This window comes from Falco rusticolus, chromosome 18 (assembly GCF_015220075.1).
Source record: "Falco rusticolus isolate bFalRus1 chromosome 18, bFalRus1.pri, whole genome shotgun sequence".
Taxonomy (NCBI): Eukaryota; Metazoa; Chordata; class Aves; order Falconiformes; family Falconidae; genus Falco; species Falco rusticolus.
The window spans coordinates 5967586-5982167 of record NC_051204.1 but is presented as its reverse complement, the minus strand read 5'-3'; the positions used below and the strand labels follow the sequence as shown (position 1 = coordinate 5982167).

At 67.9% G+C, this 14582-nt stretch overlaps 1 protein-coding gene across 4 annotated transcripts; it reads right to left on the bottom strand.

The window, feature by feature from the left end:
* Window positions 1-813: 813 nt before the first annotated feature.
* On the bottom strand, window positions 814-12968 carry ADAM11 (ADAM metallopeptidase domain 11). 4 transcript variants are annotated; one of them, XM_037411465.1, is made up of 27 exons: window positions 12802-12968; window positions 11583-11761; window positions 10282-10358; window positions 9793-9859; window positions 9003-9088; window positions 8845-8911; window positions 8639-8687; window positions 8460-8527; window positions 8007-8081; window positions 7841-7912; window positions 7100-7266; window positions 6930-7014; window positions 6758-6848; window positions 6593-6644; window positions 6351-6450; window positions 5949-6020; window positions 5759-5851; window positions 5567-5647; window positions 5434-5484; window positions 4871-4934; window positions 4690-4789; window positions 4496-4615; window positions 4250-4418; window positions 4056-4170; window positions 3704-3794; window positions 3182-3199; window positions 2729-2864 (listed from the first exon to the last, which is right to left on the bottom strand). In XM_037411465.1, the coding sequence occupies exons 1-27, from the start codon at window positions 12857-12859 to the stop codon at window positions 2849-2851; spliced, it is 2283 nt and encodes a 760-aa protein (XP_037267362.1). In that variant the 5' UTR covers window positions 12860-12968; the 3' UTR covers window positions 2729-2848. The 4 variants fall into 4 exon arrangements, with proteins under 4 accessions (XP_037267360.1, XP_037267363.1, XP_037267362.1 ...); XM_037411463.1 differs by lacking the exon at window positions 3704-3794 and having other exon boundaries at window positions 814-2864; XM_037411464.1 differs by lacking the exon at window positions 2729-2864 and having other exon boundaries at window positions 3036-3199.
* Window positions 12969-14582: the final 1614 nt, after the last annotated feature.

Here is a 14582-nt window from a genome sequence, read left to right as displayed (position 1 = left end):
TTGCCATCAAAGGGCGCTGAACAGGGAGGGCGGGCTGCAGCCCCTTCCCCAGCCGGTGCCTTTGTCCTCGGGCTCCGTCCGGCCAGCTCGGGGCTGGGCGCTGCGGGGGCGCGCGTGGCCCTGGAGCAGCTCGGGGAAGTCGGAGCATCCCCCGCTCCGTCGCGGCTGGGCTGGGGGAGCCCTCTCGTGGCTGATGTGCCGAGCAGGAGGCGGCGGTGCCGAGCACCACCCGCTCGGTCTCACGGGAAGATGCTCCATCCTTGTGGGGCCCTATCCCCGAGTCCCCATCTGCCAGGGGCTGCTCACCCTGCTGCAGAGCCAGGCGGGATCCTGCACGGCACTAACCCAGCCTATGTCCCTGGGAGGGGGTGGGAACCTGTCCCTGTGTCCCTGAGCAGCCTTTGTGTCCCAGAGATGAGCAAGGGACCGGTCCCCATGCTGGGACAGTGACTGGTGCGCACGGGGTGACAGGGATGGAGCAGTGTCCTCACTCTGGGACAGGCGCAGGACTGAGCGTCTCTGTGGTGGGACAGGGAGCCACGTGTCCCTGCGGTGGGGCAGGGTCCCCAGCTGGGCAGAAGCGCAGAGGGGGAGCACTCGACACATGCCATCGTCTCCATACGATGGGAACCCCGACTGAGAAATGAACTGGAGAGGGGCCAGGGGGGAGTGTGGGACATGGGGAGGCCATCGGTGGGATGAGGTGGAGGGGACCAGGGGCTGGAGCATCCTCGTGGATGAAATTTGGGGAGGCTTGTGCCACCCTGGCACCGTGCTTCCCACCCCCAGCACTGGTGAAAAGCAGAAATCCCATTGTTTTCCAAATCTTTATTGTAAATAAATTCTGCAACATTGCAGGAGGCTTCCCGGGGACTGAAGCCAGGGCCGAGCGAGGAGCACGTGGCGGCTCCGGCAACGGCAGCTCCGGCAGCGGCGATGGCAGCTCCCCGGTGCGTGCAAAGCAGGAGTGCGAGATGAGGCGCGAGTGTTCGGCTGTGGGCAGCAAAGCCCCCACCCCATGACCCCAGGCCCCATCCCAGCTGTGGGCGGTAGCGCAGAGCGAGGCGGTGCAGGATGGCGGTGAGGCCGGCGGTGAGTTGGCGGGGCGGGGGTTTACCACCCCCCCAGTGTGCTTGTCCGCTGCCACGTGCTGGGATGGGGCCCATCAGCTCGGTCTGCTGGGGGTGGGAGGGGGTCCGGGGAGGGGGAAGGTTTGCTCTCTTGGATCTGGAAGCACTGGGTGCACCCCCCATCCCAGCCGCGCTCCCTCCCTGGCACGTCCGCGGCAGCACCAGTGGTACTGCCTGACCTTACAGCATTAAAATCATTAAGAAAAAAAAACCCAATATTTTTTTTATATATATATATATATATATATATTAATGTCCCCAAACCCAGTGACAATGGCGGCTTCTTACTCTGAAACAAGGGGCATCCCCTCGCTGCGGGGACCACCCCAGCACTGTGGCCATGACAGCTGTGGGGACATTGTGGTGACAGTGCTGGAGGTGAGGGGGTTGGGCCAGACCCCCTGTGCTGGTGGTGGCCCCAGGTCCTGTGTTCTCCAGCCCATTGCTGATAGGTCACATGGCGAGCCGCCACCAAAGCCAAGCCTGGGGACATCTGCCCACCCCCTGTCCTGCTGTCACCTCCCAGTCCTGGCTGGTGCCACCACAGCCAAGGCACCCATGGGTGCTGTGGGTGCCCAGCTGGGCTGTCACACAGTGCTGGGGGCCACCACATGCCTCAGCCATGGCTGAGCTTGGGGACATCCTTGGTCACCCTCTACCCCCTTGGCAAAGGGGCCCAGAGGTGGTTAAGGGAGGGCACTAAGGGGCCACCCCCAACCTGCTGTGGACATGGAGTGTTGTTCCCCCCTGTCCCCCCACCAAGTGTCACCAGGAGTGTTGCCACACGATGCAGCGTCATCAGTGGTTGCAGGGACTGGTGTGGGCTCCCGGTGCTCTGTGGTGCTGTGGGTTGGGTGGCCTCATGGAGCCACCCCATGCAGGGTGACGTGGGGATGGGGTGACACATCCCACCCACCTGCCATGGGGATGAGGACACCCAGCAGGTGCTGGACACCAGGGGACAGGTGCCACCAGCCTGCTGTGGAACTGGGGTGACACCCCCCAGGCAGCCCCATGTGCCACCAGCCCGGGGCTCACCCTGTACCCCAGACACCCAAGGTGGGCCCTGCTGTCACCTGTCCCCCACTCCCCTCACCCCAGTGCCACCAGTTTGGAGCTCACCCATGGGTGACAGTCCCCAGTGCTGGGGACCTTGGTCTCCCACAGCTGGGTGGGCACAGCCATGAGATTTGGGAGCAGGAGGGAGTTTGGGGGGGACATGCCTCACATGCTGAGCTGCTTGGGGGGGGGGGGGGGGCACGTCTGGGGGTGCCATCCCAGCCCCCATGGACCCCATCCCAGACCTGGCGTCTGGGCTGGGGGGGACATGGCTCCCAGGCCCTGCACTGGGGAGGGGTGCTGGCCTGGTGCTGGGGTGTACTGGCCTCATTCTGGGCTATACTGGCTTGCTGTTTGGAGGACCCAGGCCCCCAAGCCGGAAGATGCTGATGGGGGTCAGAGGGGGGGATGTGGGGCTGAGGGGGGGGGTGTCCCCGCTCACCCCTGCAGGTACATTCATCCCAGTGCTGGGAGTACTGCCAGCCCCAGGGTCGGGGCTGGGGGCTGTGTACATTCGTGGTGGTGCGGTGGGGGTCGGGGGGGGTGGTCCCGGGTGCCCCCCCCAGCTTTCCTCCTCAGCCGGGCTCTCAGCAGCGGTGCCCCATTGAATTGCTGTTAATGAGGTGCTGGGGAGGGTGTGTGGGGCAGCGCAGCCCTGCTCAGGCCCCCCCGGACCTGCAACACAGAAGTGGGGTGCGTTTAGTGTGGGGCTGTGACACGGTGGGGACACACGGGGGGACACTGAGCTGAATAGAGCTAGCACCGGGGGGGGCTGCTGCCAGGCCCCCCCCAGCCGCTGTCTCTTTTCAGCTGTGAGGGGCACAGAGATGGAGACAGCACGGCCGGACACACAGCGACATGGACAGACGGGCCCGGCCGGGGGGCTCCCACGCTGTCAGGCTGCCGGACGGTGATGGTGACATTAACGGTGACGAGGAGGAGACGAGGGGGGGGGGGGGGGCAGTTACACTCCCTGCTGCGCCGGGTCGTACCTTCCTCGGCGGATGTTCCTTGGGGGGTGGCAGGGGGGAGAAGAGAGGAGAGTTAGTGCCACCCCTGTGTCCCTGCCGTCCTCCCCAGTGTCACCCGCCTGCAGTGTCCCTGGTCCCACAGGCAGCAGACGTGTCCCAGTGCCAGGCAGCAGCACACGCACGGGGGCCACCGACACAGCCCCCACCCCAGTACCCCATGCTCAGGGACGGACATGGCCAGGACTGAGTGAGGGGCCAGGGTGACAGTGAACCCCCAGCGCCACGTGCAGGCAGGGCAGGCAGGGCCAGGACAGCAGGCAGGGGCTGGGGACAAGGGACGAGGCAGGGACACAGGAACCAGGCAGCCCCAGCCCGCAGGGGACCACAGCACAAGTGATGCCCAGCGGGGGGGAGACTGGCAGTGCCCCCACCCACGGGTGTCCCCAGGAGCGTTGGGGCTGGCCCTGGCGCAGTGATGGTGAGCAGGGGGGACGTGGCTGGTGACAGCAGCGGGGGGGGACGAGCCATGCAGTGGCTGCTTACTTAAATCCCCAGCCTGTCCCCCCTAGGACGATGGCAGCCACCAGCACGGCCCCCGCGATGGAGCCGATAATGATATTGGTGCCACTGGGACCTGTGACAGAGGGGACAGGGAGGAGGGGACATCGACACACATCAGTGGGGAGGGGACACAGCCCCAGGGCAGCGCTAGTGCCCTGGGGACCGGGGAGGGGGCGAGAGCCAGCTGTGCCCAGCTGAGCTGCGGCACCAGGGTGGGGGGGACACCCTGGGGGTGGCTGGGAACAAAGCAGGACACCCCCGCCGGTGGGGACGGGGGGTGGCAGGGATGTGGGGAGCACCCCCACACCCCCCCCACCCCGCGGGGTGCACGGACCCTTGTATCGTTCAGTCTCTCCCGTTGGCTTTGGCTCAGGGATGGGGTCGTAGACGCTGCAGTCCTTCCCTGTCCACTCGGCCCGGCAGATGCACTTGCCCTCATTGCTGCAAACCTGTGAGGGGACAGTGTCACCCTGCCCACCGCTGTGGCACCCCCCTGAGGTCCCATTTGTCCCCCTCCATGTCCCTCACCCCGTGGTCGAAGCAGATCTTCCCATCCCAGCTGCCGGGGCAGGAGCTGAAGTTAAAGGCGGTGGCTGGAAGGCATTTGCGGTCGAGACACAGCATGCCGGGGCCGCAGGGCGTCCCGTCCTCCACGTAGCTCAGGTCCGAGCCGTCCACCAGCTGCACGTGGCCTCCCCTGCACCAGGATGGCGAGAGCAGGTGACACTGGGACCCCCCCCCGGACATCCCTGTCCCCACAGCGGTGGCACCCACCTGCAGTCCACGTAGCGGTTTTGGTGGAAGAAGGTGGTGGTGGTGATCTCGCCGCTGAGCTCACCCAGCCGGGGCGCACCCGAGATGTTGGCGCAGAGGAGGAAGCCGCAGAGAACATCCCTGCAAGGCACCAGTGGCATCACTGGTGTGGGCAGGTGGCACCCGTGAGGGGACGCAGGACACGGCTCACTCACTGCTTGTTGCACTGCATCCAGCCCAGACCCTCGTGCCCGCAGTTGCCCCTCTCCGTCCCCTCCACATTGAGCTTCTCATAGCAGAAGCGCTCAGCCGAGCCTGGGAAAAAATGTCACTCGCTCATCACCTGCTGTCCCCCCTCCCCGCCCCTAGCAAAGCCACCCCAGGGCTGACACTTACCATGGCCCCACAACGCGTTGCACTGCCGGTCTCTTGTCTTGCAGCGCCCACCGTAGCATCGTCCCTGGGAAGCAGGGAGAGGGGTCGGGGCTGCAGGGGGGGCTCATGCACGTGTGGGCGGCCATGGGGGTGCTGCAAGGACGATGGCACCCCCCCACGTGCGTGCTTGGCCCCAGGACCACCTGCATGGGCAGGTTCACGTGGCACAGGGTCCGGGGAGCCACGTGTGCATGCACGCAGCCACGGGACGGTGTTGGGGCACAGGGACCCCCGCACGTGTGCGCACGGAGGGTTCGCACGACCCATCGCCACGGGCGAGTCAGCACAGGCTGCAGCTGTGGATGCTTGGGAAGTCTTGTGGGATACGGGTCCACGGCCACACGCGTGGAAGGCACACGGCACAGGGACCGCAGCCCTGGCTCGCAGGGGAGCCACGGGAGCCGGCTCACCCCGCTGCGTGGCTCAGCCACGGCCGCAGCCGCCAGCTTGCGCAAGCGCCAGGATGCTGGAGCCCACGGGGACATGCCTGACACCATGGCCACGTCCCGCTGCGCCGGACTCACCTGCTCGTTTTCACAGAAGTAGCCATCCAGCTTGTGGAGGTTGGGCGGACACTGGGGGTACACGGAGAAGAGGATGGGTGATGCCGCGTGGCCCCGCTACATGTCGCGCCGTGTCCACCCCAGCCCGGCTCACCTGGCTGGAGTCCCCGGTGCAGCTCTCAGGGATGTCACATTCGTTCACGGCCTCCCGGCAGGACACGCCACGTGGCTCGTACTGCACCCAGGGGATGAAGCCGCCACATCAGGAGCCTGTGGCATGGGACCCCCAGCAGCCCACCGAATCCGGCCCCGTGGGACGCCAGCTCCAGACCCCCCAGCCCCGGACCTTGCAGCCTTTGCAGCAGAGCCCGTCGCTGCACATGGCGTCGTGGGTCAGCGTGCACTTCTTGCAGCAGTTTCCCCCGCTCTTGGCGCACTCCTGCTGGGACAGCAGCCACAGCCACAGCGTATCAGCCACCCGGCAATGCCGGTGGCCCCAGCACGACCGTGGCGAGCAGAGCCCGGTCCCCGCTCACCGCCAGCGAGCCGCAGTCGCACTCCTCGCCCGCCTCCACGAAGCCATTGCCACACTCTGGAGGGTCCAGGAGCTGCCAGGACCAAGCAGAAGGACACGACACACACATGAGAGATGCTGGGGGAGCCCCCAGCTGGGTGCTGCCACGAGCCCCCCAAAAAGGGCATCGTGTCCCCAGGGAACGGCAGGACGCCCAGACCGCTCGCTTGCTGCTGCCGAGCGCAAGGGTCCGGCTCTGGCCCCCACCGGGGACACAGGGGTCAGTGCTGGTGCTGTTACCTTGGACATGGCAGGGGCTGGGGGAGACCGTGAGTCCCAGGGGACCCTCGGAGCTGCCCCCAGAGCATTGTGCCCCCCCTGCGACAGCTGCCTCAGGGTCGGGGGGGCTGGGGGGCCCCGTTACCTTCAGGGGTTTGTTGAAGAGGCAGCTGCCACCGCCGTCCTGCAGGAACTGGTTGTACTCGTCGATGCTGCAGCGGGAGAACTTGCGGGGGAGGTAGTACCTGCAGGGCAGGGGCCACCATCACCCCCCCGTGCCACCCGCCTGGCACCCAAATGGGGCAGGACCCCCCCCCTCCCCCGCTGGGAGCAGTGACACGGGGCATGCAGGGGATGGTGGCAGTGCCACCCTGAGCAGGCACCCACCCTGTGTCCTCCATGATGCAGCCCAGCCACGAGTCCGGACACCGGCAGTCCCCTGGGAGGAGAGGAGAGGGGCTGGGAGCGTGGGCTGTCCCACCGCCAGCTTGGTGGCACCAGGGGGTGTCCCCCACACTGTCCCCATCCCGCTCCCGGGGGGACAGCGGGTACCTGCAGCCATGCGGTGCTTATTCCACATCATGCCCACGTTCTGCCCCAGTGTCTGCGCCAGTGTCACTGCCATGGCGGCCACGTTGCCGTACTGCGCGGGAGGGATGGGGGAGTCACCAGAGGGACCCCCCTGACCCCCAGCCCGCTCTCATGGGGGTCTCGCCGCACTCACCTCGTTGACCCCCCCCGCACGGGCGGGTGAGCAGATGCCCCCCACGAAGGCGGTGCCGCTGCGGCTGCTCTGAAATGTGCGACCCCTGCAAGGCAGAGGACGGTGAGGATGGTGGGGACAGGCAGCAGCAGCCCCTGGCCCCGGGGAGGTGACGTGGACGCGGCACTCACGAGAAGAGGTGGACGGTGTCACTCTGCTCTGCCGGCCCCTCGCGCCGGTACTTCACGAACTCGTTCAGGGTCTCCAGGGAATCCTCCCCCATCCGGATCCGGTCCTCCGAGGCCCATGTCTCCATGGCCACCAGCACGATGCGCGTGTTGAGCTGCTCCTTGTAGATCTGCGGGGATGAAGGGACAACGAGGGGATGGCACTGGGGATGAAAGCCCTGGCTAGGACAAACCCATCAGCTGTCAGGGACAATCCCAGCCAGGGACAACCCTCCCAGGGACAAAGCCACCAGGGATGAACCCCTGGCGAAAAACTCCCTGGGGACAAATTACACCACCACCACCCACCCAGCCAGCCCCAGAGCGGGGCACAGCCCCCCTGGGACAATTCACCCAGGGACAAACCACCAGTAGGACAAACCCACCACATGCTGTAGATGAAACCCCTGGGGACAAATCCCCGAGGAGCCAACCTCCCAGGTGCTGAGGACCAACTCCCCAGGGACAGACCCCGGACTGACCCACCAGGGACAAACCCCCTGGGAATGAAACCCACCCCCAGGAGACAAAGCCACCAGGGACAAACCCCTGGGGACAGACCCACCAGGCACTGGGGACAACCACACCCTCCAGGGATAAACCCCCTGGGGGTCAACACCCCCCCCCCCCCCCACCCACCACCCCCCCAACAAAGCCACCGGGTGGCCGGGACACTCCCCCCCCCCCCCCCGGACCCTCTCTCACCATGTCAGCCAGGTTGACCACGGACTTGGCAAAGTTGCTGGTGAGAACCACGGACTTGCGGAGCTGCAGGAACTGGGGGGCACCAGGGGCCAGGTTGGGCAGGGGGGGGCACCTCAACCCTCCAGCCCACCCCACCAGCCCCCGACCCCCCCTCCCCCCGGCTCACCAGCTGATGGTCGTTCACCACCGCCAGCTCGATGTACTTGGTCTCGCTGTGAACGGTGTGCTGGGCTCGGCGTACCTGCCACGGGAGCCCACGGCTGAGCTGGCCCCGGCAGCATTTGCCCTCCGAGCCCCACCACAGGCGGGTTGTCCCCCTTAGTGGCTGCCCACAAGGGATGTCTGGGGTGCGTGGAGAGGGAAAAGCTGCCTGGGGGAGCTTGGGGATCCCCTCTGGTGTTGCCAGTGGGACCCCAGGGCATCCCTGAGGAGCAGCACCCTGCAAACACCTGTCCCCACGAGCGAGCTGGGCTGCACCCGTGGCAGAGCCATGCCATGGGCAAGTGGCCACCCCAGCGAGGCTGAGCCACCAGCTGGGGACCAGCTGGGGTCAAGCATCCTTGTCCCCTGCCCCATGTCACTTGTCTCCTGCCCCAGGTCCCCCACTGTCCCTGCTCACCTGCCGCCGCTGCCGCAGCTTTGGTAACCCGCCTGCACTGCGCGGGTTCAGCACAGGGAAGAGGCAGCCTGGAAGGAAGGGACAGAGCTGGTGGGGCACAGGACGTGAAGCCATGATGGCCACCGTGGCCACCATCACCAGGCCTCGGGGATGAGCTCCAGCTCCGCGCAAAGGCTCACCTGGTCGCGTGCAGCTGGGTACACGCTGGACAATGTGTGGTCGAAGGCCCTGCCACAGGGAGACGAGTGTCACGGCCACATAGGGCTGTGACAGTGTGGAGGGGGGACTGCCACGTCCCTGTGTCCCCTAGGCTGTAGCCAGACCCGTAACACTGCAGTGGAGAAACTGAGGCAGGCACGTGGCTGGTCCTGCTGCCACCACTCACCTGCCCGTGCTCGGCGCCCACCTGGGGCTCGATCAGGTAGGTGGCTTTGCCGTCATAGAAGACCCCACTGTAAAGAAAGAGGGAGGTGACAGGGCGCAGAGGGGTGCAGACCCCCCCCAGCCCCCCTTTTGGCCCACCCGGCGGTGGGGGGTACTCACTGCAGGCCCTGACAGCTGGAGAGAGCCACGAAGGAGTGGGGCTGCCCCCGGATCCGGCCCTGGTAGTAGCAGTGCTCCCCCGTGCCCTGCCGGAGCCAGGAGAGGCGTCGGAGCTGGCCAGACCCTGCCCCTGCCCTTGGGTCCCATCCTGCCCGGTGCTGTGCAGACAGCTGCCCCCCTCGGCAGCATCTCCAGGCCGATGGCTCTGGGGTTCGCTGCCTGGCATCCCAGGGTACACCTGGCACCCATGGCACCCGCGGGGACACCCACCGCTGCCCCAGGTGAGGCTGGCAGCACGTGGCAAAGCACCCTGGGCATCACCCAGCACCAGCACCCACGTGAGGTGCACGTCACCCACCGGGGCAGCACCCCGATGCATGGCTGGGCACCCCAGAGCCAGGGGGGCATCCCAAGACCACCCAGGTGGAGATGTTGAGTGGCCGGTGGCGGCTCCTGGGCCTCTGCTGGATTTACAAATCTGCCACTGTGACCCCAGAGCTGGCCTGGCACGGCACGGCACAGGTTAGCACGGTGTGATCCAGCGTGACCCGGCACAGCACAGCACGGATGGGCACGGTGTGATACAGCGTGACCTGGTACTGCACGGGACAGGTTGGCGCGGTGTGATACAGCGTGACACAGCACGGCACGGATTGGCATGGTGTGATACGGTTGTGACCTGGCACAGCACGGCACAGGTTGGTGTGATATGGTGTGACCTGGGCATGACGTGACATGCATTGGCGCGGTGTGATCCGTGTGGCCCAGCCCGGCGTGGCGCGCAGCTTACCATGCTGTGGCTGCCGTTGCTGCCCGCGCCGATGTGCCGCTCCACGTAGTGGGAGGCGAGGAGGTGGCTGCCAGGAGCAGGCGGGGGGTGAGGCCGCGGCGGTGGGGAGGAAGAGTAGGAGAAGGAGGGAGACGGCAGCAGCCGTGGCCCTGCCGGCAGTACCCTCATCATGCACCCGCTCACCACCCATCCATGCGGCATCACCCTGGTGTGGGACCCCCCAGTCTGGGAGGGTGCTGGCACCCCACCAGCCGCCCCGGCACAGGAGCTGGGACAGCTCCACACAGCCCGCCCCGTGTCCCCGAGCACCCGCAGCCTCTCCACCCCTTCCCTACTGCTGGGCGGCAGCAGCAGCCCCACAGTGGGTGCCCCCAGCCCCACAGTGGGTGCCCCCAGCCCCACAACGGGTGCCCCCAGCCCCACAACGGGTGCCCCCAGCCCCACAACGGGTGCCACCCAGCCCCACCAGGACCCCTGGGGGCTGCTCACTGGTTCAGCTGGAGGTCGAGGGTGAAGGCCGAGCCGAAGGCACGCACCACGAAGCTCACTCGTGCCAGGTGCAGCCCCTGCAAGACAGCCGGAGCCAACCCCCCCCCCCGCCCCCCGCCCCCCCCCCCCCCGAAAAAAATTAATATAATAATTAAAAACCCCAAGCCAAATACGCAGCCTGTAAAGGGGCATTTCATGTGGAATTTTTGGGGGTTAAAAATAAAGGGAAACGCTGGGGTTTGCCCCAAAATCATCGCTCCTGCAGCGTGGGGAGGGCCCCCATCCCGCACCCACCACCTCGGAGCCGCGTTTGGGTGAGTGCTGCCGGAGCATCCCCCCCTCCGCCCCCCCTCGGCCCCGGCCGTGCCTCCCCCCTGCGCTGACCCAGTTCCGCGGCAGGCGCAGCCGCCGAGCCCCGGCATGGGGGAGGATCCCCTGGGGGCTTCGCAGGGCGTGCACGGAGGAGCCCACCCCTCCCTGGGGGCCCCGCCGGCCCCTTGGCCACCGCGCAACTTCCCCGGGAGCGGGGCTCTGCTGCTGCCGCCGGGACTCAGACCCAGATTCCCCAGGATGCGCAGCCGCTCCGTCATCCTCCTCCTCCTCCTCCTCCTCCTCATCATCATCATCATCATCATCTTCCTCCTCATGATACCCCCCGCCACGCCCCGGCTTTACACCCCCAATCCCCTGGCGCCCGGTGCCTTTACCGGTTTTAAACCCGCTTTGCGGCGGCTGCGGCAATTCGTTCCGCCTTCCTCCCGGCCGGGGCGGGGGTCGACGGCATCGCCCCCCCCCCAAGCCCCCCCCAGCCCCGGGTGGGACCCGTGTGCCGGTCCCCGGGAGGCTCCGGGTGAGACGCGCGGGGCGGCTCCCACGTGGCCGGGAGCGGGAGCCATGAGCCCATTCACTCTGCAGGAGCCCTGGCCGCTGCCGCTGCCGCCGGTACTGCCGCTACTGCCGCCGGTACTGCCGCTACTGCCGCCGGTACTGCCGCTACTGCCGCCGGTACTGCCGCTACTGCCGCCGCCGCCGCCGCCTGCCCGCTCCCATTTCACCTCCCCCAGCACCCACACCCCGCGGCCATGGCGGCACACGCCGGGTGCGATCCCCAGGGAGGGATGAAGGCTCCAGCTGAGGATGATGCCGGTGGTCACACGTGTGCCAGGGTGCAGCCAGGCCAGCGACAGCAGCTGCTGGGGGATCCCACCACCCACCAGGGACCTTGCCACCCACCAAGGGACCTTGCCACCCGCCCAGGGACCCCAGAAAGAGAGCGGATGGGGGAACTGCAGTTCACTTACAGGGCCTCCTCCTCCTCCTGCTCCTCTAGGCTCATTCCTGACCCTGGTGTCCAGCTGATGCTTCTGGACTTCTCCCCCCGCGCTCTGCCCCACCAGCCTGCTGGGGTGGGTGACCTGGGAAACCACCCGCCCCTCCGGCCATGCGGCCCGGGGCAGCCGCCGCTGCAGCGCGGTGGGACCTGTGGGCCAGCGCAGCCGGTCACGGTGGCCCAGGGAGGGCTGGGGACACGGCAGGGGGCTGGGATGTGGTCTGGGTGGAACAAAGTGTGGCACTGCATCCCGAGGGGGCCACGCGTGTCCTAGATGGGATGCCCAGGGGACACAGAGGGTGGGTATGGGATGTGTCCCAGTCTGACAGACATGGTGGGGGGCACCCAGGCATGGTGCTGTGGCCAGGAAGGGACACCCAGGGAGCATGGGCTGGGGGGGTGGGTGCCCAGGGGACATGTGGGGACCAGGATGGGGATGTACCCGGGAGGGGAAGCTCGGGGCAGTGGCATGTCCTAGAGGGGACGCCCATGGGTCGTGGTAAAGTGATGCATCCCAGAGGGGGGGGCAGGGGACGTGGGGGACCCCCAGCAACGCCGTTGTACCTGGCGGGGGGTGTCTGGGCACAGGTGCGCATCCTGGAGGGGACGCCTAGGGGACAGGGGGGCCGGGCTAGGGACACCTCCTAAGGGTATGTCCAGGGGACAGGGAAGGCCTCTACAGTGGCACCCCCGAGGGGACACCAAGGGGACGGGAGGGCTGGGGGGGCCCTCGGAGGAGACACCCAGGGGACAGGGGTCGGGGCGTGATGGGGACACCTCCTGGAGGGACACGCAGGGGACAGAGGAGCCGCTCTGAGGACACCTCCCGCGGGGACACGCAGGGGACACGGGGGGGGGGGGGGCCGCCATGGGGACACCTCCCTCGGGGACACCCCGGGGCCGGGCTGCGGGGCGGCAGGTGCGGGGCCGGGGGGGATGGAGGGCCCGGCCCCTCCCGGGGCGCTGCGGGGCGGCGCTGCGGAAAAATGTGTCGATGCAGCGAAAAAGCCGCAGCGGCGGCGGGGCCGGAGCGGGGCCGGGGAGCGGGGCCGGGGAGCGGAGAGCGGGTGCGGGGAGCGGAGAGCGGGTGCGGGGTGCGGAGCCCGGTGCGGGGAGCGGGGCCGGGGAGCGGGGCCCGGTGCGGGGAGCGGGGCCCGGTGCGGGGAGCGGGGCCGGGGAGCGGGACCTACCTGCCCGCGGGGTGAGCGAGAGCAGCGCGGCCAGCAGCCAGCCCCGCAGCGGGCTCATGGCTCCCTCATAATCCGCGCCGGGCCCGCGGAGCCGGGGACCGTCCCGCCCGACGCTCCGCCGCGGGCCGGGCAGGCAGCGGCCGCCGGGCCGGGAGCGCCGCCCCCGCCCCCTGCACGCGCGCACGGCACCGGGCCCCGCCGCCCCCGGCCCCGGCACCGGCAGCGGCACCGGCAGCGCCCGCCCCGGGGCCGCCCCGCCCCGCCAGGGCCCCGCCGCCCCCCCCGCCCCGGCTGCCGCAGCGCCGCTGGCACCCCGCGGCATTGCAGTACCGGAGCCCCCGGCCGGCATCACCCCCGGCCCCACGCGGTACCGGAGCCCCCCCCGCCCCAAGTCAGCAGAGGGCCACCAGTACTGGACCCCCCTTCTGAGGACGGGACTCCCCGGACCGCGCCAGACCACCCCCCCACCAGTACTGGGTACTGCCCCCCCCCCGCCCCAGCCGGTACCAGACCACCCCCAGTCAGTACAGGACCACCAGTACTGGATGCCCCGCCAAGGACTGGACCCGCCAGCCAGTACCAGACCACTGCCTCCCCCACCCCAAACCAGTACCAGAGCACCCCCTCCCTCCCTCCAACCCATACAGGAACCCCCAACAGTACTGCCCCCCTCAGCCTGTTCAGGACCCCTCACACCAGTACTGCCCCCCCCCAGCCAGTACCAGACACCCCCCCCCCCAGTCAGTATAGGATCATCAGTACTGGACACACACACCCCCCCTCCCCCAGGACTGGACTCCTCAGCCAGTACCAGACACCACCCCACCCCTCCCCCCCAGGTATCACCCCCCAGCCAGTACCAAACCCTCCCACACCAGCACTGGGCCCCCAGCCGGGACTGAAGCTCCCCAGCCTGTGCCAAGCCCCCCTGGCTGGTCCCGAGGCCCTAACTGGTCCATTGCTAGCACCAGAGCCCCCAGCCCACTCCGGGGGTGCCCAACCAGTACTGGTGCTCCCAGCTGGTACCAGGCTCTCACCAGTACCATGTCTCCAACCAGTACCAGAGCCTCCAGGTAGGACTGAAGACCCCCAACCAGTAGCAAGCTCCCCACGGCTGGTACTGAGTCCCCTAACTGGGCCCCGGTACCCAGATGGTGCTGGTGTCAGCTGCGGGACCCCAGCTCTGGGTGCTGGGGGAAGACACCAACACTGTGGAAGCAGTTCCTGGTCTGTCACCAGTGGGAGGGTGCTGGGGGGTCCCCACCCACAGCCGGGCATAACCCTCAGGGAGTACCAGGAACAAGGACCCCCCAGCGCTGCCCCCGTTTTGGGGGGTGCTGCAAGGCCACATTCCCCGCCAGGGGATAACAACAGTTTTTGGGAGAGAAAACCCCCAATAAACTCCTGTTTATTGCAGCTGTGGTATAGGGGGGGTACAGCACCACAGGAGGGTGATGCCAGCCCCGTGGAGGGATGCAGCACAGCCACAGGCACCCATGGGAGGGACTGTCCTGGGGGGCACAGGGGGGCTATGAGCCCCAAGGCAACGGATGCTCCCACCAGCATGGGAGGGACTCATCCCTCCATCGCAGAGATGTGGCCGGGGTGGGACAGGGACGCCTGGAGATCACCAGCCCCAAGCCCCTGCTCCCTGGGGGTCTCGCGGCAGCCCCTGCCTACCTTCAGCTGGCGGACAAGGGGCATGGCTGAGCCACCAGAGTGCCCCAGAGTGGCAGGGGAATTCAGGCACTTCGGTGCCCCCAGCTCAGCCCAGAGGCCAC